Genomic DNA, 24,515 nt, shown 5'->3' with positions numbered 1-24,515 from the left:
TAGAGGCAGAAGACTAAATAGGTTTATTTGACCAGACTCTGAATTCTTCTTCCAAAGGATGAAAGGTCTTCCAGTACCGTGGTGCATGGCTGTACAAGGGTGAATTTCACCAAGTAACCCATGACATTTTCCTTAAAAAATGTCACTGAAGGTAGAAGTACATTATCTCTTCTCATGTTTTGGCAAGACCCAAAAATTTGCAACTGTCAGACTTTTACTGGTGTGTTTCCACTACTGTGGGACGCTGGGAGTGTGCATGCATGTGTGGTAGATGTTTGGAGGAGGGTGGTGTAGGCTGTTGTTCTTGTGGACACCTCTCAACATTTACAGTTTGAGCTCCTGCTGTTTTGACCATTTTCTGATAATTTTTATGATTTCTGGCAAGCTCTGATGGGAGCAGATACTCCACCCCAAAAAATCCAGGTACTCTTGGTTTCTATATAAAAATCTTCAGTTTAAAATACATTTGTCTATTTTTGTAAGTTCTAAAGTGAAGTGGTCCCATGGGAAGGCACTGCTCTTCTATTATCAGCCTTGCAGAGGTGAAGCTGTCTTTAGAGTTGAGCAAAAAAAGTTGCTTTAGCACTGTCAGATATCTAATTAATCCCTCAGTAAATAAAGGTATTCTGTAATTAAATAAGCAAGATGTGCAATCAGTTCTAAGACAAAATGCTTTGCATATTAATATATTGTAATCCAGGAGCCATATGAGGCTTGGGTTTGGATATGAAGTGTTTGTAACAGACTTTTAACATTATGGGGAGCAAAATTCAGGCAAAACAGTGCGGGGTTTTTTTTGGCAAAATTCAGCGGAGTGTGATCTGCGGGCTAAAGATTTGAAGGTCTATTAAAAAAAAGGATAATTTTCAGTAGGGAAAACAATACAATTTCAGGATGCGGATTGTTGTAAATACACGAGAGGGATTGAAAAGTAATCTTTTGACATTGTAACGGAGCAGCTGCGCTGCTGGGGAACGGATGTTATTGGCTCGGGCAGATTAAAGTATTCGCAAAGGGGGCTCCTGGTTTGGGACTCGGTGCTTGGAAGACCGCAGGGACCAGCAGCGCCGCGCACCAGCTGCCCCACAGCCAGTTAATCTCTGGGGTGGTCGGCGCCCTCCGACCTCCTTGTATGAAGCACTTGGGTTACAATGACGGGCGCGACAGCGCGAGCGGTGCCAGCCACCCACTCCCGACGGGAAGGCGATGGGAACTGAGGACTCGAGCGGAGCCCCGCTCACCTGGCTGCTCCCCGGCCCCTCCCATTGGCTGCCCGGCGCCCCGCCCCCGCCTCTGATTGGCTGCTGCCGCCTCCCGCCCCGCCCCGCGCTCGGCCGGTCCCGGTCCGGTACCTGGAGGGGAGCGCGGGGCGGCGCCCCCCGCCCCCGCCGGGCCGCCGCGCGCTCCCATTGGCGGCAGGGCCGGCGTGCTGGGCCCGCCCATTGGCTGGCTGGGCGGCCGGCCCGGCCGCGATTGGCCGGCGGGCGGGGGCGGGGCGCGCCCCGCCGGGAGCCGGGCGCTGTGTTTGGGCTGGAGTTGCGGCGGAGCGGGATCGGGAGCGGAGCTGTGCGGCCGCCGCCGCCGGGCAGCGCGTTCCGGGCACGGCGCTCGGCTCCCGGCCCCAGCCGCGGGATGGCCGCCTCGGGCGGGGTGCGGCGCGGCGCGCTGGGCTGAGCGGAGGGAGCCAGCCGCGGTCGCCCGCCTGCCAGGACCATGCCGTCGGGGAGGGAGCCGGGCAGCCCTCGGCTGCGGGATCCGAGCGGGGCGGACGCCCCGGCAGCGGCCGGCAGCGCCTGATCCCGCGCCGCGCTGCCCCCGCGCACCGCCATGGACGAGCGCTTCAACAGGTGGCTGCTGCCGCCGCTGCTGGCGCTGCTCTTCCTGCTCATCGTCTACCAGTACGTGTCGCCCGCCTGCCCCGGCGCCGCCTGCCCCCGCCGCCCGCCGGCCTCCGCCGCCCGCCGCGGGGGGGGCCCGGAGGAGCCGGAGGAGGAGGAGGAGGCGGCGGCGATGCCGCGGCTGGCGGCCAAGTTCCCGTTCGCCCGGGGGGAGCTGTGCCGGCGGGTGCGGTTCGACATGCGGGGCCGCGACGTGATCGTGTTCCTGCACATCCAGAAGACGGGCGGCACCACCTTCGGGCGGCACCTGGTGCGCAACATCCACCTGGAGCAGCCCTGCTACTGCCGGGCCGGGCAGAAGAAGTGCGCCTGCCACCGCCCGGGCGGCGACAAGGACACCTGGCTCTTCTCCCGCTTCTCCACCGGCTGGAGCTGCGGGCTGCACGCCGACTGGACCGAGCTCACCAGCTGCGTGCCCGCCGCCATGGAGCGCCGCGGCTGCGCCGGCAACCGCACCCTCAGGTCAGTGCCTGCTTTCCTGATGCTCCAAATCAGATCCCGCCTTTCCCAGCGCCCGGGCAGCAGGGCGGGAATCGTCCGCGGCTGTCCTCAATAGGAAACAAGCGGCGGGGCAAGGCTGGTGTCCGGGGGAGGGCCGGCTGTGGGCTCTTGCCATGCCGGGGTGCTACCGGCGGCGCTGGCTCCGCGCACGCCGCTGCCCTGTGTCCGGGTTAGCGAGAGGGAAACTCCGCTCCTGCTCCCGCAAATTTGTCCTTTCGAAACTTGCCTTCAGCAAATCACTACGCTCTTCTGCAGCGAGCAGAGTGCCTCTGCAGAATGTGATGGATCGTTGCAGGTGCCGAGTGTTGTAACTAGCGGAGTCGGAAGTATGCAGAAGCCCTTAAACTCTCTCAGCCGCGTTTGCGTTGGCAGACGGGCAGGGTCTGTGCTGCCCGTGCCCTGCTGCCCGCTCGCTCTCGGTGCCAGCTCAAAGTCGGGAAACCATGCGTAGCAGGCTCTGTGCTGGCAAAAAACGCACCATGAATGTCCCTTTGGTGACCTGATGACAGTGGAAAAGGGAATTCTGTGTGCATGATGCCTCTCTGCGTGTTGTAGTGTGGTTTTGTTGAGTCTTCTCAAAGGTTTTCCCTACGGAATAATTGTCAGAGGGGCGATCTCTCTTGGTAAGAGATACCTCTGGGTGATTCAGTAAGTTTTGGCCTTTGTTCTGATTTATTCACCGTTCAGTCAGATTATTCAGGCTAGCATTAGAATCTGTCTCTATTTGTTTGACTGATTTTGGGCATGTGTATTAAGGAGTTGTGAGCTGAATTCGCGCTTAAGCCTCTGCACTTTAATAATTGTAGCTTCAACTCTGTAACATATTAAGAGAAATACAGGAAGAAGAATATCTTTATAAAAAGTTACATAGTTTGACAGCTACCTTACGTTCTTTCATTTTAGTATCCATCTTGATTTTATGAGTCCAGAAACTTTAAATTTTCAGTAGAATTACTTGCACATTGTGGTTTGTATTTGGTCACTCAACATGTATAGTCCGTGACATTCATGGACACATTTTCACAGGGTTTATTCATCAAGACAATAGAGTTGATTATTGTTGTTGTTGAACAATTTGAGGGTTATTTGATGTGAAAATCAAAGGCCCTCCCATACAGCAAAGCTAGTTGCATGTGAACAGACTCCAGTCAGGATAATTTGAATTTATTGTGGATGCTTGTGGACTTGGGTTGTACTTGCAGAATACTGTTAAGGTAATGAATACAATTTTATGAAAAAAAAGTTAGCTGAGTATGAAGTGTATGTATTTGCTGATGGAAGAGAAATGCTGTGAATGCCTTCAAGGACAAAATATCTTGGTGGTAGAGCTTTAAGGAATATTCAAGAAACTTGCAGTGTAAAAGGGAGAGGAGGAGGAAGAGTAATACTTGTAAAAATGTCTGAAAATACGTAGTCTGCCAGTGAAATCCACTTTTTCTCTCTCGTGAAGAATATTAGTAGGTAAACAACTGAGTGCTAAAATCAATTACAAAGATAACAAATGGGCAATGAAATTGGAGCAGTGGCTTCAGTACTGTTACAGGAAACCATTCTTGTATTAGGTAAATTTAAAACTTCAAGTTGAACTGCACTGCCAGTCATAGTGGTTATTCAGTGCATAGTTAGTAATTACTTTGACTGAAAAAAGACGTGTAGTGATACTTTGCTGGTAGGTGAACACTGTTTTGTGAATTTTTTTTTGATTACTGATTTTTTTAAAAACTAGTGGATTGATTATTTGGCTAGTGTAAGACTGCACTTCTTGTTTTGTCTTTACATAAATGAAGAAAGCATTGTGAATAATTTATTGCATCATTTTAATACTTGTTTATTCTTGTATTATAACCTGTGCTGGGAGACACCTTTACATTTTCCCTTTGTTTTGTCATTATAACCATGTAGCTTGGCTTCTGCTTCTCAAGGAACTCTAAAAGGAATCAAATAACCCTGAAGTATGGATTATCTCTGCTGTGAATGTCTTTGCTCCTGGTGAAATTGGAAACAAGCCCAAACGACTTTGCTGTACTATTAGAGGCATGCATTTAAGTATTTTTTTAATGTCCGAATGGAGAATTGAGGAGACTGAATACCTAAAATAGGCAAGAAACTAGCATACAGGTCTGATGTGAACCATACTGAATATTTTCAAGTCTTCCTTTAAAGCTCCTGCATGTATCTGAAGCACTAGACTTCCTTGAATAACTCAGCTTTTCTCTTCTGCCTTCCAGCTATGGTGTCAGAAAATTAGACTAAATTGGTTAAATATCTGACAATGTATTTTCTTTGTGGCTGGCAGGACAAACTTTTACAGATTTGCTACCAAGGTGTTTGATCTCCTGTGCCATACATTTGATGCAGTGAAGATGTTTTGCATATTTCAGATTTTTTGTTTGTTTCTCCTCTAGCAGGTGTTAGTAGAATCTGTTTTTTCAGATCCCTGTATATGCAGGGAATGGAGGGAATAAAGGATTTTTAGTGTATGATGGTAAAAATTTGTTTCTTAGAGAATTTGTCTAAGTTTTTCCTCTTCCCGATGTTGGAGATTTGAAATCTTAGGACCCAAGACGGAATATGGGGCAAAAATTGATGCTGTGCTCCAGAAATCTGAACTTCTTTAAGCCCAAGTGTCGGCATGGACTTTTACCTCTGTGGGACCTAATGGTATGGTGTGCCTTGTCCCAGCTTCAATATGAAAAGTTGTTTGTTATTAATGTATTGGATGCCGCTGTGAAATTGTAGAACTATCTCTTTTGTTAGAAAACAAAGTAATTATTTTGAATGACATTACTTTAAAAAACAACCCAACCAAGACAAAAGCTGTAGACTTCATTTCTTCAAATATTTATGTATGTTTTCATTTTCAGGATGTAAGGTTTTCTGCTGAAATACCTGCTTAAGTGTGTACAGAGCCAGGATATTAGTTTTTCAAACTAATGTGTAGCTCTCACCTTTACAAAAGCTGCTATCTGTATAGTGCCTTTAATTTTTTTTTTCATTTAAAAATTTCTTTTTAAAGAAACAGTCTTCTATGTGTTTGCATTGCCCTCTGTGGAAGCCATTGAAGTTGGTGGTGCTTTGTTCAGCTCCACCCCCAGAACTTGGCTTTCCTTCAGAGGTGCAAGAAGCTGAGACTGTGGAATATTAGCCAAGGCTGCTTGAGGAAAGAATGGGAAGAGAAATGGTGTGAGATGTCTAACCTGGTACGCCAGGGAAGAGTTGGTGTCAAGTCTGAGTGACATTAGGCTGCCTCTGCAGACAGTGGGGAGGAATAGAATAACACAGGCAGTCCTTTCAATGGTGTCAGACATGTGTGAGACCTGCTGAGTTACCTTCTGGAGGGCCAGTTCTTCCATCCACTGATAACTAGGGAAGGACTAGAATTGTGAGTTGGGGCTTGGTGTCAAAAACTAGAAAAGGAGAGTTCCACATCTAATATTGCAAAGACATTGTCCAAACTGATTGTCTGCCTCTGTAAGGTTGCCAGGTAATCCTTGGGGTGTGAGGTAGGGCTTGGTTTGCCTCTCTGCTCTATGGAGGAGGGGTTGAGAGAACCTGGTAAGTCCTGATCAAGGCACTTTTTTATCCCTTGCTGATGATGCCTGCAGTATAATGAATAATTATGCATTATTGTTTATTTGAAGTTTGATTAAACTAGGAAGGCAATCTATGAAACTACACACTTGAAAGAACACTTGAAAGTTTTGTCTAATTTTTCAATATGAAACAGTGAAATCACTCAAGTTGTGTAAACCCCATAAGCTTTATTGTTAATGCAGTTTAGTCTTCAAAACTATTGATTTTCATTAATTCACTTCTATTATACTGTCTATTTCCTTGTCCTTTTTAACTTGCCATATGCTACATTTTTCTATGGAAGTGTAAATCATCAATAAACCCATGAGTCCTGAAATGGGGAAAGTTGAATAGAAAATATTAGTGGAATTCCTTTTCCTTCTTTTGCATTCCTTTATTTAACTATTGTGTGTTTTTTAAGCTCTAGCTATAATAGAACATAAGACAGACTGGTCTTTGCAGCTGTGGTAACTGGTCATTACAAAAATGTAAGAGTATTAATTGAAAAATAGGACTACGGTGGAGATAGTGGAGAGAAGAGAATAAAAAGTCACAAATATTTAAACTGAAAAAGAGCACAAATTCTCTATTGTACCTTAATATCTTCTACTGAAATGAGCCAGTAAATTCTATATAGTTTTTAAAATAAATGTAAGGAACAACAAAGACTAAACAATTTCCTATAGTCCTGCTACTGACTGTGGGTTTTTTACTTCCTTACCTGTCTCCAGTGTAATCTGCTCAAGGGTTTCATTGTCCTTAAAATTGAAAAGTGGTGTTGTCTTCCCCAAGTGCCTAGTGTGAATCTCGTTAACTTCAATTTTAAGCCCATTGCATCTCCTGTCTTTTGAGAACCTGAGAACAAATCGATCTCGTTTTCTCTGCAGTAGCCTTCTGGGTACTTTGGTTCTTAGGAAGCCCTCTTTCAAGCTTCCCTGCTTAAATAGTAACCAAATCCAATTCACTCTGTCTTTATTGCAGGAACACAAAGAATGGCCTGCTCTTTGGGTTTGTGTCAGTTGTTTTCTTGAAAAGTGGTGTTTCAGTGGGAGTACAGTACTTTGTTTCTTAAGTGTGGTACAAAATGGACCAGAAAAGATTATTTGGCTTATTCTGAAAGCTGTGCTTGTGGTTGTACACTTCACTGATATTTACCATTTTGCAGTTGCCTGACATTGAGTGTTGTCTTGGGATTTAGACATTATTCATTTTATTAAAGACTATTACTTATATTTTCCTTTGTCTTTTTGTAGAAGTTTTGTGCTCATCCCCAGTGGATTTCATTCCCCTCCTGTCAATTTCTTTCATTTGCAAAATAGATTTAAGTTTTTTGTTCTTCCTAGCTTTTCATCATTGGCACATTTAGTAAAAATGGCTTTTATTTTCAGCATCCATGTTGCTGATGCACACATTGAATAGAATGAAATCCCTTTGTAATAAATCTTTTGTTTGATAACTCTCAAAATTGCTTTCCAGGGAGTTCTGTCCTTGCCACATCCTATTTTTTTTTCTAAACTCTGAGATTTTTGGCTTATGGGCGTAATTTGAGATGTTGATTAAAGTTGTCCTTTTTTTTTTTTTTTTGAGAAGCATTTCCTTCCTAATGTTCCTATTTTAAGTCAGTTGCTGTATTTTAGAGGGAAATTAGGCTATTTTGATCCAAATTGATTGAGATAGTAATGCTGTATTTTTTCTTCTATTTGTTTACAGACTACTTGTCTAGACCTTGTGGCAATAACTAGCAACTATCCTTAACTACTTTTGCAATGTATGTGTCAACTGTGAGTTTTCTCCTGTCAGAGTAGCAGACAAATGATTGATGTACCAGAACTTTTCTGCATCAAGGTTGTCACAACCCTGAAAAATCTTTCTTTCACCCAAGTCTCGTGGGTGAAAGTTTTCAGACTTTTGAAGATACTGCTATAAATCTCAGCAGGTTGCCTACAAAAAATGACTAGAGCTCATGTTTACTGTTAATTGCCAGGAATGATAAAAGAGTGGTCAGCACTATTTCAAATGGGAACAGATTGTTCCAGTTATCCATAAATTACAATGACAGATGAATAAGAACTGAGTAAGTTTTGAGCCAGGAAGGTGCGTGCTATGAAAATGATCACCTGAACTGCAGTTCTAGTTGTCTGGAAGAGAATGTAGTGATTTATCCAAGCAAATTGGCCTTTTTCTGGTATTTCTTTCTGGAAAATAGGCTTTCTAATAAGGTTTTCTTTACAATGCAGGAGCTATTCTCTTTTTTTTGTGCAGAAGCCAGGCAGAGAAGTCCTGTGGGAGAAGGAAAGAGTGAAAGTGTCAGGAGCATCCCCTAGGGCTGTACAGTGTTATAAGACATAGCAGCTGTTTTAGCTTTCTCATGTTATGGTTTTTAAATTTCTATTAATCAGCTGCCTAATTTAGAATCCTCTTGAGTAGGGTATTGCTTAAATTCTTACAGAGCATTGGGGTATCTACTGGGTTGAGGCAGAATGGGAAAGGTTACTTTGTGAATGGGAAAAGTTGCTGTGGAACGCCATTACACAGATAGACATCAGATCTGTAGATCCAGCCAGTGGCAAAAACAAGAATAAAATTGTAAGCTTGCTTGTGAAGGTTTTTTTTTTTTTTTTTTTGAGATCTCTTTGTGGAAAAGAAAAAAGTCTCTGCCAGCTCAGCTCTGGTGATCACAGGGAAGCTGAATGGAAAGTGTAAAGATCTGGTTGAACTGAATGATATCTCACTTCAGGTGTGTTGACAGTTGTCAATGTCTTAACTTCTAAGTTAGAGTAAAGCATCTCCTCCCAGAGTTTGGTGAAGCCATGGCAGTGAATTGAGCTTATATATAATGTAAAACCTTTGCTGCTGTTTGTGCAGAATGAGATCCAATGAGAGCAAGGGGAAGCCTGTATTCTTTAATATTTTTAGTATTGCATTCAATTTGCTGCCTGTTCTCTGGAAGTATTTATAACCCAAATTTCTATGATGTTGTTATGTTCCCAGTTGCTTCAGAAGGTAACTTTAAGTCCCTTTAAAGATCTATTATTGCTGAGCAAGGTTTTAAACACTGTGTAGGAGGCTAATTGCATGAATTAAGAGTCTCATTTGGACAACTGCTAGATTACAGTTATTCAGCCCTGAAAGAACTACTATTTTAAGGGGAAAAACTTAACAGATCTATTTTGGGATTTTGTTTGAGATGGCATGAATCTTCTTTCAGAGAAATTACTAGACTAGCAAAATCAATAACTCTTGAAGTACTTATGGTCTGTTACATGATCAGTGCCTGAGATCTCAATATGTATTGACTGAAAAGGTATAAAATGGGTTCTTGTAATGATAGGACCTATTTGGATTTTGATTCTGCTGTGAAGCTTACACTTAGGTGGTCTTATGTGTACTTCTAAAAAGATTTGGAGGCTTAAAGTCATCTTAGAAAAAACAGTGTTTAAACTTAGTGTCTTGACCCCCATTTTTTTTTTCTTTTTTAACTGGTAATCTGTTAGAAAATGCTTGATGTAAATGTGGTACAGTTATATGCACTAATATACAGTTACATGTCAGTTGTGAAATTGGCAGGGTCATGCAGGGTGGACTGTGGCTCTGGGTGTTCAAAAACTCAATGGAAATAACAAACATACTGGCATAGCAGTGGATGAACTTTGAATGCCATATGAAGAATAATGTTGGAATGGGGAAAGCAATGAGCAGATGCAACTTCAGTTTCCAAAGGATGGAACAAACCATCTTCATAATTGACTCAAGAGTGTTTCCTGTTCTGTGAAGTAACTTGATGTTGATGAGAAGTCTTGCCACATGGTGCTCTTTGATACTGGAAGGAAATGGTCCCTTCAGGGGAAGTGGGTGGAGGAGCTGACATCTCTGAGACCAGTTACTTTCTGCAAATAAATGAAATTGAAAGTGAGGTCAGTGAAATAAAGTCCTTCAGAAAGCACTAATAAAAATTACAAATTTTTCTGATTTCTCATCTAAATTCTAATGTATCAATGTAAAGAGCTTGCTGACTTGCAGATTTCCATTTGGTTTGTAAGCTGGCTTTTGTTTAAGTAGCAAATACATTTTTATCTCAGTGTTTGTGTATTTGTATACTGAAAGTGTCTACTTGCACTTTTTTACTTTAATTCCATGTATCTTTGCACACAGGCTCTGTCTGAGAGAGAGAGGTGAGGAGGAATAGCAACTGCTGGTGTTTGCTTGAGGAGCTTCTTCAAGGAAGAGAAGAAAGAGGAGAAGTGTAGGTATAAGTTGTGAGCCTCAATGAGAGTGAAGTCTGGAAGAGAGCTGGAGAGAGCAGGGAGCAGAAGTAACTGCAGTGTTGGAAGGTCAAGGAAGGATCAAAATTATGCAATTTGAAGTTGTTTTTTTTCCAGTACAAATGTTTTAGGATTTAAAGCTCTCCATGTGTTCCTTTTATACTTGCTGGAAGAGAAAGATACAGAGGTAATAAAAAACTTCAAGCACTTGGTAGTTTGAACTCCTGTTTAACATAGATATTTTATTTTTAGTTAAGTGTTGTAATAAAAGAGCCAAATAGTAAATTAAGCATCTTAGCTCCAGCAGTGTAAATCCCCAACAGCAGAGTTGTTAGGTGTTGTTTTCATCCTTTAATTAGACTTTAATTTTTAGTGATAGGAGTAGGACCATTATTTTCCAAGAAGTTCCCAGTGTAAGTGATGAATAACTTCTGTAGCTGCAAAACCTTTGTTTTCATGCCAGAAACACCTCTGTCAGGCTAAAGCTAGGTCATTTCTGTTCCTGACTTAACAAGGTTCAGATGACAAGAGTAACTCAATGAAATATTTTATGTTGCTTTCTACTACAAGTCATTTGGATTTATTATAGAAATCCATAGGAAGGGACCTCTGGCAGTCATGTAGCTCAAACCCCTGCTTAAAATCAGTCTAACTAGAGCAGGTTGTTCTAGGCTATGCTCAGAAATTTTGAGTAATTCCAGGGATGGTGATGCTACAGGCTCTCTAAGCAGCTTCTTGCAGTGTTTGGCCACCCTCATGGGAAAAAGAGCTTTTCTCTTCAGCATTCCATTTTCCAAAATGTGTTGGTTTCTTCCTGTCTTACTGCTGTGTGCATCTAAAAAGAGTCAAGTTATGACTTTATTATTTACTCCCACATGAAAATTGAATAGAGTAATGAGGTCTGCCTGGTTGCTGCCTTGTCCCCAGACAGAACAAGCCTCACTTGGTGATTCTTCATGTGTCGTGTGTACCAGTCCCTTCATCATCTTGGTAGCCTTCTGCTGACAGTTCCCACTGTACCAAGGTGTGCCTTTTATTGGTGAGCTCAAAATCAGACATGTCAATCCAAGTGCTGCCTTACCACTGCTGAAAGGTGAAGTCACTTGCCCCAGCCTGCTTAGTCACTCCTGCCAACAGACCCCAACCTAGGTTAGCCTGCTTCACTTCCCAAGGGTGCATTTTGGCGACTGTTACCCAACAGTGTCCACCAAGAGCCCCAGATGTATTTCTGCATGTGTCCACTGCATGCCCAGCCTGTTTTGGGTGTTGCTTCACCACAGGAGTGAGTTTTTTCTTTTACTTAGAATCATGGAATTGTAAAATGGTTCGGGTTGGAAGGGATATCAAAGATCGTCTCGCTCCGATCTGCCTGTCATGGTCAGGGACTCCTTCCACTAGAGCAGGTTATTCAAAGCCCTGTCCAACCTGGCCATGAACATTTTCAGAGATAGTCCAGAGCTTCTCAGTCCTACCACCCTTACAGTAAATCACTTAACATGGTTGATCTTCATGAGTTTTCCATCAACACAGTTCTCCAGTGTGGGGTTACCCCTGAACCTGCTGACTGGTAGACTCTGACCTGGTAGACTCTGTCCTACCATCCAGATTATTAATAGGGAGTTTTTAAACACCATTGCCATCACTGCCAGTTCTTGAGTGACACCACAAATTATCAGCCACCAGTTGGATTTTGTGTAGTACCTCTGTCTCACCAGCGTGCCTCAAGTAACACAGTGGGAGACCATGCCAAAATCCTTGTTGATGTCAATGCAAACAACATCCACTGCTCCAGGGAAGTTGCTCAATCACTTTGCCAGAGGTGGAGATGAGACTCACAGTGTGCAGTTCCTTGAATCCTTCTTGAAGCTAAGTGTTCAGTTTGGTTTTTGTTTTTGGAAATTGGGAAGAAAGATTACAATGGAGAAGATGCTGCAACGTGAGAAGGTATTGAAGTAAGTATTTTAACTGTTCCTTGTTCCTCAATTTGAGAATTCCTGTAACAGGCTCAGAAGCTATATTTATTAAATAAATGAAGGATACATGCAGTGGTTTTTTTCACTGTGGACATTATGTTAGTTTGTTGGAAGAAACAACTTATTAGAGCAATAACTTATTACATGGGCTGTAATGCATCTGTGAAATCCAGTGGAAAGTTGGCATTAAGCATGTATTGCAATAAATATCTTCTTTTGTACATTTCTTGTAAGAATAGAATGGTATGTTTCTTTGGTGCCTGGGAGGGTACATTTTTTCCTACTAAACTGATTTTAGTAGGTAATTAGACCTTGAGTAGCAGTTCAGTAAATAAGAGGCAGTCACGTATTTGTCTTCTTAATTTTTTTTTATTTCAGGGTATGTTGAGTCAACCATTTCTATTTGAATTATTTTTATCCATAAAGCTAACATTTTTATAGTTTCCATATTCATATTGCAGATGGTGTTCTTCAAAGCTCTAACTTCCGTCTATAGTGCTAATATTATTAAACTGTTCACAGTTAAATGATAGTGTAAAACTTTCTATGTATTAACATGAGATAACTTTCCAGAGTTTGTGATGAAAGAACATAACTCTTTTGCCCTTTTCCCTTGAATTATGGGATTGAACTTTCAATATATGTAAGGTTTTGTTGTGGAAGTTTCAAAGCTTCTGTAGGCAAATACAGAATCCAGAAAAAAAAGCAGTAAATATATAGGCAAAGAACTTTACATTTATTTAAAGTGGATTATTAATGCTTTAAAGTGCCAAGCAGAAAATATAAAATAAAATATAAATGATATAAAATAATTAGTTTGTGTGCGCATCTTTATTTTTTACTGCTTTACACTTTACTTACATGAAGTAAAGGTTTGAAGTCCCTGTTTTCAAGACAGTCTTGTGTCAAGCATCAGGTCAACTGTGTTAAAGTGGTCATGCCTTTTTGTCAGGCTTTTAAAGCCTGAAAACACCCATTGAAATTATTTCCTCCAAACAGAGAAATAAAATAAAAAGAGTAACTGAAATTACTTTTCCTAAATAGCTCAGGCCCTCTAACACATTTCCTTTTTCAGCAAAGTCTTTGTTTTGCTCTCCAGGACCATGTAAATGTACGTTGAGTTTTGCAGCACTGCCTCTGACTTGTGCAGATTACTTTTTATCAGGCTATACCTTTCATTTTGATTAAATTGCCAGATACCTGACAATGGGATAAAGAATCCCACTGTGATATGGGTCAGTACCAGCCATCTAAATGGCTGCTGGGCCTTGCAGTAGAGTAATAGGAAAACTGATGGACTGCATCTGACTTACAGGTTGACTGGGAAGCTTAAGTGCGGCCTCACAGAACTGTGGCTTTGATTAGGAGAGCGGTGGGAATGCTAGAAGTTTATCATTCTTGTTTCATGCTCTGCTACTTGTATTCCAGAACATTATCAGGTCGTTTCAATGGAAATAATAAGCATAAACCCAAAAATATAAAGAAAGGTGAATTGGGAAGTCTTTGTTAGCAAGAGGGTTGTTGGAATTGCATTGATATTTTAAGGCAAATTGCAAGCTGTGTATCCTTTCAGGAGGTAAATTTATACTGTATGCCTAAAGGATTTTCCCTTTGTATTGTATATGTGGATAGCAGAAGAGCTTAGAAGGACATGAAGAATATGCAAGATTTCTTTTTCACAATCACTTCTTTATTTTTATCTTTTTTTCTGCAAAAATACCTACTACTTCTTGTATTATTTAGATCACGTTCTACACTTCTGATATACCTTCTTTGTAGCCTGATGTTGCCCACTCTCCCACATTGCTGTCCTTTCTGTCTTGCCAGCTCTTTTGCCTTTGTTTTATTTGTTTTTCTTGTGTGACTCTCATCTCCTTTGCATTGTACCTGCTTGCTGTGCATACAGAATGAGCTGGTTGGAGTAGTGCTCCTCTCTGCTCAGCGTGTCCAGCAAGCTGCAGGCTTGAATCAGCTCTTGAGCTTGTCTGCCTTGTTGAAGTTCAAAGGGGCTTTTAGCTGTTTGCCTTTGCAAGAGCTACCAGAACTGACCAGTTTAATCTATCCTAAATTCTTTCTTTTATTGTTCTCTATTTTCATTAGCAGTACACAGAAACAATAAGAAAAAATAACTGTCTTTTTCTCCTACCTCAAAAACCAGGGGACTGAAAAGATGTATTTTTGTGTAACTCTGTGTTTCTGTCTTTTCCCTTAAGCTGTTGCTCAGAGGGCTTTTATAATTATTTCCTTTTTATTTGTGTTCTGTTTGTCCTGGGATAAAGCATTAAACAATTGCAAGTTGTCTCAATAGCACATGGCTCAGTCTTTTACTTTTGCAGTGACTTGGAGAAGAAGGTATTTAAGCTTAGTGTGGACAGTGTTGGCAGAAAAATATTGTGATTTACCATTAATTGTCCGATGGCAGTACTGAAACCAGCTCTGCAGTGTGAGACACCAGTTCCATCCTGGGGCAGGAGCAGGGTGATGCCTCAGGTTTTAGCTTTTATATTTTTCAGATTCTGTACTGCTTTAGGGTGTAGTTCTGAGCTTCATTTTAGGGGCTAGTAACCTCTCTTACTGAAGGAGTGAAGGCTGACCTGGAACAGAGACTAGATAGAGCTGAAGAATAAAGCAGGTATTTATTAGGAGGCCTCAATGGATCCACCTTGGGCAGCACAAGAGCCCAGCCAGGGCCACAGCCCAGGTGAACCCAAAAATGGTCACAAAATGGATGACCAGTCATGGGGTCTCACACTTGTATAAATTCTGGTTCATTAGCATAATGGAGTTAATTGTCCAATTACAGCTTTAGCCCATGAAGCCCCATCCTTCTTGGTTTTCTCTCTTCAGTGCACTGTTGTTGATGCTCTTGGGCCTGAGATTTGGATCATTTGTCCTTGGTCCCCAGCTAGAGAAGGAATTGTTGTGTCTACCTACTTCATGGAGAGAGCTTACTGTCCCCTAATATGAAGCTCAGAATTACACACTAAAGCAGCACAGAATCTGAAAACCATAAAAGCTAAAACTTGAAGCATCAAGGGGAGTCCTTCCCAGCAGGTGAAGGAAGGCAGATGGGCCCTGGCTTTGTCCCCCTGCCACAGAGGCAAAGGAGGGAGGTGTTACAGGAGGCTCCTGAAACCTGGGGAGAAAAGGTGATGGTTTGATGGGACTGGAAATGTGTGAAGTAAAGAGGAGAACTTAGATACTCCTGGGTTAAATAGAGGAAAAAAGGATTTAATGAGAGAAGCAATATGCAAGGAAATCCAAATAGAACATCTGTTTGCAACAAGACACAGGCAAGCACACTGCTGTATCAAGCTAATTTTCAGCAGGTGTATTTGCTCTGCAGTGACTTGTTCAATCTCAGTAGTCAAATTTTAGCTTCAAATTTTTGAGAGCTAATTTTAAGCAGTTAGCACATGCTTTCTCATTATCTTTTAATACAGATTTGTTTGCTTCCTACTTCTTGAATTCACATCTAGTATCTGAATTCTTACGTCTTTTCTCTATAATCATAGGTTTGAAATTAAGGGAAATAGCAGCTCATGAAAAATCATGTATGTTGCTCCAAGTGCTTGGAGCCCCATGAGCAATGTGGTGTGTAAATGCACACAAGCTGACTTTATTGTGTGGTTGTTCTCTTCCTTCTTTCTCTTTGGAGCCTTTTCATTCTCTTCTAACCTCCTGGTTTTGTTGCTCCCTGGTCAGCCTGGTGCCTGCGTGGCAGCAGCAGTGGCTGAGGCAGTGATTGATGTGGGGACTAAATTGCTGGACACAGTTAGTGAGTGTTCCATGGAGCAGTTAGTCTGCAAACCAGAAGAGGGAGAAGCAGTTTTGTGTGTGCTTCTGACTCCTGTGTGCAGGATCTGGTTCAAAGTGTTGCTGTCATTCTGTAAAATGTATTTACATTTCTTGCAGAATCATCTACCTCCATCTCTGAAAATCCCCTGCTTTGTAGGTTTTGTTTTTCTAAAGAAAGTGACTTAAAAACCATATTAAAGAAAATTTATAAAAGTAAAATCCCTGTAAGTGGCATGGAAACTACTTGAAGATGCCATGTGGGAGTGTTGGAGGAAATGCATGCACCTATCAAAGATAGTAAGTCCAAAAATAAACTGGCATGGCATAGTTAAACAGCAGTGTAAAAGGTGGTTACACAAAGCAGTTTTCACAATTTTTTGAAAGTTAAATTTTGTCTGCAAGAGCAAAATGCAAAGCATCATAAATTTCTGGCAGTGTAAGGTAAGAATGAATACATTCAGCTAAGAAAAGTGTTGGAGGAACAATTTGCAGGAGGTATAAAATTAATCTTTTTGAAACACACTGTGAACCAGAAGCCCACTGGAGAATGCATAGGCTAACAGATAATCTCTTATTCTATCCTCTAGAAATGAAGCTCTATCAAAAAAACAGCTGTTGTCTTACCTCTTGTATCCAACTTCATTTTTGAGCTTGAAGAAGTTCTGAACTGGAATCTTTCATTATGGAGGATGTATCAGAGGATCTCTCTTCAAACTGAAGTGTTGGTAGAAGCAATTATGGAACAAGCTTAAAAAGAAAAAGGAGGGATGAGAAAAAAAAGACATAAACCAGATGGTATTTAAAAGTGCCAGTTTCCAGAACTAGATGATATTGAAAAGAGCTCAGGAATTAAGCTACTAAACTAGTAAATACAGATGTATCTCTCTGCTTAAAACTTTGCATTTGAACAATTTGAAAGTAATTTTTAAAGACTCCTACTACTTAACAATAAGCTTATCATCTGCAATGGGAAAACTAGCAGAAATTATTACAGGAAGTAGAATTAGCAGATAGTTGCCTCGTACAGCACAGTGGGAAGTTCACCTGGCTTTTGTAATAGAAAATCATGCCTGAATACTGTTGTTGGATCTAGAAAGGGGTTAAAAACTTGTCTGCAAGGGAAGTTGAGTGGTTGTAGTATGCTTCAGATAAAAATGGTAATCATATTTATTTTTGTATGGTTTTTTCTGCCTTCAAACCTTTTTCTGGTCACAATCTTAAGAAAATATTCCAAATGAAGAACTAAAATTTTATTCTTAGGTCTTATAATACACTTTTTTTGCAACACTTAAGATTAGTCTCCTAGATCTGGAATGCCATTGTGAGAAGAAGAATCTCTTAAATGAGAAGTTCAGCAACAGTGTCTTGTTACTGAAAAGCTCTTAGAGCAGGCTCAGCCCTTTTTTTCCAATTTTTTTTCAGAACTGATTAATGGCCTGTGCACTTCTCCAACAATAAAATGCTCCAGTCACTGTTCTTGCTTCAAGACAGTGTTGCAAAGATGTAACTGAAAGTTGTGCAGAAATTCATGCTGTAAATGAACTAGTTTTATCTCTGCTTGTGCAGCAATGGTAGTAAGCCAAGTGTCTCATTTTGGGCTTTTTGGTGTGGAACTTAGGCTGATAGTATAAAAAAAAGTTTTACATCTGAGCTGAGTGTTGTTTGTCCTGCTGCTCTCACTTTAACTATTTTTCCCCTTTTTGGATTGGTTTGGTTTGTTTTAAGTTATTTTTGTTTGTTTTTGTTTGTTTGGTTGGGTTTTTTTTGCTATTGCTGGCAATGAGGCTTTAAGTGTTTATATTGTACACTGAAACCAGGATGTTAGACTTGATAGTCTAAAAATCTAAGTGAAATTCAGTCTCTGAAAATTGAACCCTGGGTGGCAAATGGTTGATTTGTTTATTGGCTTACTTGTTTATCGTGACTTGGAAGATACAGAAAAAGGGGATAAATTCAGTTGAAGAAGTTGATCATCAGACACACCTAGGTTAGGAAATGTTGGAAGAAAAAGTTGAGGATAATGGCATGGTTAGAAATATGGGAAACCTTGAGACTGAATTCTGAATTTGACATGGTAATTAAAATATTTGGAAGACGTAGAGGAGGCATCCATTTTTTAGGCTTGTGTGAGGGAGGACTGGTGGAAAAAAGGACACTGTGTTGTAACCTCAGGTGGACTGCAGTGGTGGAATCAGAGCTGTAATGTCTGTAAGGCTGTGGGTATTTGTGAGAGACTGGGGCCTTTCAGACCTGGGCAGGAGTGGAGAGGAGAAACTGAAGAGTATCTGTAGTTTGGCAATGATGTGTAATGAAGACTGTTGGAACTGCTCTTCCCAGCTTTTAAAACTTGTAATAGGTGAGCCTGGTATATTTTTCCTGGTTTTGGAAACAACTCAAATCCTTGGACTCTTAGCAGTTGCCTGTCCAAAACCTGTACATTAAGGGACTCCTTATAGTAGAGTGATCATTTTGAGAATCATTGATAGAGAAACAGTTTATAAATAATAGAAGTGAAATCCTTGTAACTTGCCTGAATAAAACACAAACTCTTGAGGTAAGGAGACAAGAAGTTTCTGCATGCCCCAGTTTTTTCCTGCCTTTACAGGTACCTGGTTTATCATATCATCTTCAAGTTTCTTGGTCTTAATTGCCCATATAGCACTCAGATTCAGACTCATACAGACACTTGCACTGCAATAGATGCATTATAAATCCATTGAATCAAAGTAATCATCATGGAGTACAGTAAACTTCGTGTGAAGTTTCTGTGAGCTGCATGTATATGCGCCTTTTAATCCTTTCCATAATGAAAAGGCATTTTTGGCTTGATGAGATGTCGGAATGAGAAGTACTTGTGCATAAAAAGATGTGCTTAGATACATCTGCTATGGTAAATCCCTTTCAGCTGAAGTTCTGAATCTGCAAATTCTGACAGCTTTTTATTTAGTGGTACAGTTGTTAGCACAGGTACATATGGTAGCAATGCTTAGAAATACTACCTGTGAGTTCTTAAATATGTATAAAGCAAAGAAATCCTTTACCTTCATTTGGCATTTGTAAGATAAACCACACTGGCTCTTGAAAATGTAATTTTAAATCTTCAACTACAAGCCTTTTTAAAAAATGATGGATTTTTTTTTCCTTCAGAAATACAACTCAGGACCCTGAATCAGACAGTGCATTTAGTTGGAATTACTTTCTATATGCATCCACATTTCCGTTTTTATATCTAGCATAGGGACTGAACTTTACAATCGGTGAATGTAAAGACTTTGTTAAAACAAATACAGCAAACATGACTAGATAAACCCAGGAAAACCTGAGGATGAAGGAGAGTCAGTTACAAGGCTGAAAAACAAATTTCTGCTTTCTTCATGTCATTCAAGTGTGCTGGCTTTTCCTTAGTCCTTCTTTGAAACCCTATTCATTCTTCCCTCGCAGTGATTCCCCAGCTTGAGACAATCTGCATTTTCCATACTGAGATTTTTCCTCGGACTCCCTGAGAAAATATCTTTACTCAGTCACCTTTTGATGCTTGACTGTGGTTCTGCTTTCTGAAGCTGTCAAGAACACTGTCAGTCTTAGCTGCCCTGTAGCTTCCCTACTTGCCATCTGTCCCTATCTGTCACATGTGTGCTTCTTTACTATATTTTTAATGGCTGAGTGCTCAGTGTTTAGGGAAGACATCTCCTTTCTTTACCATCTCATTCCTGCAAACTGCTGGCTTAGTCTCTGCCACATGGCATTTTATGAATTGCAGGGAGTTTTATGTTGTACTGTAAACTGTAACCTCATGAAATAGTGAAAACATCAAGTTCTGTAAAGGATGAACATGAATTTGTATCTTTTTAGCATAATATTAAGTGTGAGTTTGTTATGCTTCTGTTTTCCTGTGTGCTTGCCACAGAGGCTTGTACTTGACCATTTACGTCAGTTACATACAGGAAAATAATGTTTGTTTTCTCTCAGTATTCCCCCAATGACAGTGACTTCACATTCTTTACAGCTCTTAAGTGACCTCTTTTTTTCCTTTGTAACTGTGATAAGAGCAATCAAGGTGGTATTTTATTCCTATTATGTCAGCTCATATTCCTTTGCACTCCTTATGTTGTTCCTGTACATATGTGTGGATGTATTTTAGAGAGAAGAGGTAAGAAGTGTATTGTGGAGAAGAGCTTATTAGAAAAAAATGTCCTTAATATTTTGGAAGTGAGTAGGAAGACATCTTAAGCTAATGACACCTCATTCAGTTTTTTTCTCTTGAAAGTAGGTCAAGAGTGATTTTGGTCCTATCAAAATCAGAGTAGATTATTATTTTCTTATTTAACAGTGACTGGCTACTGAGTGTAGAGAAGGGAGTGGGGGGGAAAGGGCCAAGGTACTTCTCTGGTCCCCTCTCTAGACACAGGATTTAATAGTACTGTTCAAATACTGTTTGGTACTGTGTGCTTCTCAGGCTGAAGTGCCTGTGGGGAGAGCAGCAAAGGTGGAGCAGGTGGAAAAGCAGCTCCAGAGCTGCAGTGATGGTACAGGGCTTCCTTGTGCTTCCTAGGAACTCAGGTGAGGAATCCCTTGCTGTATTTCCTTTTCTCCACTGCAGTATGTACCACCATCATTAATGACTGCTTTGGATGTAAATAATAATGGCATAATGACACTATAAAACTTTTTTATTTGACATTAATAGAAGCAAATTTTGTACCTGCAGCTGATGGTATGAATGTCTAATGCTTCTTCAACAACTGCTTTTCTCTTAAATTTCTTGAGGAATTGATAAAATGTGCAATTAACTGATAAGCTTAGTGTGCGTAAACTTAATTACATCATACTCTACTTATACAGAACCTACATGCAGGTTTAAATCCCACTTTATTGTGGGACTTGAGACTTCATTTTATTTAAGCTTGAGAATGATTATTTTCTTGCAGATTAGCCTTACTATAGGTTATTTGATGTTCATTTTTGAACACCTAAGCATCTCATCTTGGTGGAAAGAGGACTGCAATTACCAACGTATTTTAGAATAGCCATCTTAACACATTTGCTTTGCTGTTCAGAGACTAGTTTTTCAGTGCTGACAAGTTGAGAAAAACAAAAATTCTGATTTATATGGATTTAAGACCCTTTTATGTTTATGGGCATGGGTAAATGAAACTCTGAAGTTCATCTGTTCTAATTTAGGAAATGCTAAATGTGTCTTTTTGTTATTGCCTAGCCTGTAGGCAAACTGTTCCCCCAGCGCACACAGAGTTTTATTTACAATTGCATAAGTGTCCCTGGTGCATGCTTTGGCAATTCAGTCACATATGTTGGGCAGTCCTATCAAATAATATATCCTGTATTTGCATCTTCTGGCTGTTGGATGAAAGGGAAGGGGAAAAATATTTTCCTTAAAAGAGAATGCTTTATTGGTTTGTTTGTTTATATTTTAGATACTTCTTATAGTAGCAGAGAATGCTTATATCCATAGTTGCATAGGATTTAAAGTCATGATGTCAGCAGCATCCTTGTTTCAGGAGATGGAGTGAATGCTTATCTATAGCTTCCCATATTCCTGTGCTGCTATTGAGAGATAGCAATAAATAGGGAGGTCACTCACTGATCTCAATACTTCAGACTGCTTGACTCAAATGCTTCATCTGGAACCAGTCCCACTAACTAAACTTACAGTTTGTGCTACGAAGATTGAGAGGCCACCCTGAGATCTCCTCAAGTGATACCAGTGAAAGAAAGCTTTTCTCAAATAAAGAAATGTGGGGGTTTCCTTAATACAATATGACGTATACTCACTTTCTAGTAGAAATCTTCACTGAGTGTTCCAGAAATAATTTGCCAGTTAATCAAAATGACTTGCTTACTTTTAAGAAAATACCTGTTTATCCTCCCTTCTTAAAAACTCAGCTAACTAGTTCAGAGATATCACGGAACCACAGACTTCAGATTGTTTGATAACTCCTTCAGAACTTTATCCTTTCAAGTAAGATCTAAAATAACCAGCTATTTTGATATTTACAGTTTTTGAGGCAGTGTTATCTGTCATTTAAGATGTTTTGTTGAGTTGCTAAGTGGCAACTGGCAGTGTTAGACTGCTTTCAGCATTTCATTAAAATAGGTAGTGGCTCAGATTTCTCTGACTTTCAGGTGATATTATCAGCAAGGTAATCTTTAACAAATGACAGTGTGGTATATGAGGGACTTTTGGCCTCAATGCCACTCTTTGAAATTCTTCCTCATTTGAAATTGTGAGTGCTTCAATCTGCCCAGAATTACTTTTTTTTTTTAATATTGGCACCAAAATCTTCTGCCCTCCCTGATTAACTAATTTCTATAAGTGACAAAAATGGTGAACAGGAAGGGAACTTAGTCCCTCTTTTATTTGCATTTGAAAGTAAGGATAATGGTATTTTGTTTGAGTGCTACAGATTTCATATAGGTTGTTTTTTTTATTTATTTGCTATAATAGTCCAGGTTAATTTTTAAAAAAATCTGATAATTGTAAAACATGGAACAGTATTCTTCTAGAATGGCATAGCTGGAAGTCCACATGAAATGTTGTATCTTTATACAAATTTTTTTTATTCAAATCAGTAATTTTTCAGAGGAAGGTTTGCATCTACTATTCAAAGGTCTAGTTGATTTATAATGGCAGTAATTATTTTTTTCTTGTAGATAATTGTATAAAATGTGTTTGATCTATTTTTTAAACTAGCTGTCAGATCACTTTCTTTTGTTCTCTATGGCCGACATTATTTAAGGAATACAGCAGGAAATAAATCACTGTTGAGCTACTAGCTAATGAGATAGCTTTTCTGAAATTTTAAGGATTATAAAAAGCAAAATACTGAACAGTAGTTTTTGTTTTGTTTTGTTTTTTTATTCAGGATGAACTAATGTTCGTGGTAATGTACTCTTTTGACCACAAAGAACAACATTATGATTTCAAGAGCTAATAATTTTCAGTACAAATGTTTATGGAAATGAATAGACACCTTCAGATTTGCATTAAAGGTCAGGAAGATTATTTTGTTGAAGACAGGAAGTGAGACTAAATAGTTATTGCCCTTAAAATCAGTGCTGATTTTCACAGTTGCATTAATGTTTAGCCTTTTTAAAAATTAGTTATTTGTCATTGTTTTGCATTACTAAGGAAACCAGCTTTACAATATACGTGTGCCTTGATGACTGTGAGTGGAAATTACGCTTTGAATGCATAGGTTTTAAAGAAGTGTTATTTATTTTCTATGTGGAATGAGTCAGGTGTACTTGCTCACTGATAATAGTCTGCTAGATATAACTTTTTATAAGTATAAAGACACTTGTGGGATTGAGAGGGGACAGCAGAATGTACTTCAGGGGAAAACAGAGTCAATCACTTGAGGGAAGAGAATGAACTAAATAATAGAAGCACCAAGCAAGGAAGAAAACCCAGCTGTATGAGATCAAAACCAAATAGCTTGAAGAACTAAGTGAGGATAATACTGGAATTGCTAACTTTTTCAAACTAGCATTCTTTCAAAGTGACTAGAAGTTGAGGGTGCCAAACTTCAAGGAGGGACTCTATTTTCAGAGCTGAAGGCAGGCATTGGCTGTATAAATGTTGTGGAGAGGCTTTTTGTTTTAAGATATTCCCCGTGTCCACTAAGCTGATAGTTCTGGTTCCCTTAGGGTACAGTAGGCACTTAGAACTGCCCGGGGGTGAGATGAAGGTGCAGATTTGTCTAGACCTGCTGTACTTCCAAGAAAAACCAGGACACTGAGGAAGAGGGGGATGTTACCTTAGGATGCCTGAAAAGAACTGGTTGCCTGCATTTAAACGAGTGTATCTTATTTGACACTGAATGTCTTCTGAGAACCACTGGGTTGAGTAAAAATGACTTTGCATGCTCAGTTACACTTTTAAAGTGGTCTTAAATATTAATAGTAGTTTATGTGTAGGTAGAGAAATGATTGTTCTTCTATTCAAAAGCTCAACTTGGTGGATTTTCTAGGACTGTATTAATTTCTCTTTGTGCAAGGTGTACATTACTGCTGCCTCATGATTTCCAGGTCACATTATACATCCAAGATGTGTGATTTAACTTCAGACGTTGTTTAGAATTCCATGTCTTTTGTGGCATCTATAGTTAATTTTCTTAAAAATATCTTCGTTGTATTTTGGAAAAGTTGAAATATGGCCAGAAGGAAAGAAACTGCCTAAGAAGCAGCACTGTGTGTTTCAACATTTTGAAATCAGTTTCTCTGTTTATACTCTAAGTGCCTTACCAGTGGAGGCTGCATCTGTCTCTGTGGAGAAACACAGGCACACTGAGTTTAGTTTTGTACACATCTGTAAGTACATAAATGTTCCTCAGGCAAAATGCTTGTTTTCCTTTAATGCTGGATCGTTACAGTAGTGTGAATGTTTGCAAATGCAAATTAATTGAAGCCTAATGCTTTCAAACAAGAACTCTTAAAAAAGCTCTGTTTTTTATAGGTAACATTTGAGGATTTTTAAAATGAAAGAATAAAAT

The 24,515-nt window shown here is 40.1% G+C and overlaps 1 protein-coding gene across 2 annotated transcripts in view; it reads left to right on the top strand.

The window, feature by feature from the left end:
• The first annotated feature begins 1,683 nt into the window (after positions 1-1,683).
• Positions 1,684-24,515, top strand: part of HS6ST3 (heparan sulfate 6-O-sulfotransferase 3) — a 274,485-nt gene continuing 251,653 nt past the window's right edge. For both annotated transcript variants that reach the window (XR_010355920.1, XM_064408429.1), the window contains exon 1: positions 1,684-2,360. Coding sequence is in view for 1 of the 2 variants with exons in the window: in XM_064408429.1 (XP_064264499.1) it covers positions 1,828-2,360 (533 nt within the window). In the remaining variant the exon portion in view is untranslated. The remainder of the gene's footprint in view (positions 2,361-24,515) is intronic.

This window comes from Passer domesticus, chromosome 2 (assembly GCF_036417665.1).
Source record: "Passer domesticus isolate bPasDom1 chromosome 2, bPasDom1.hap1, whole genome shotgun sequence".
NCBI classification, from domain to species: domain Eukaryota; kingdom Metazoa; phylum Chordata; class Aves; order Passeriformes; family Passeridae; genus Passer; species Passer domesticus.
Note: the sequence above shows the minus strand (reverse complement) of the source record. Positions and strands in the feature narration are given on the sequence as shown.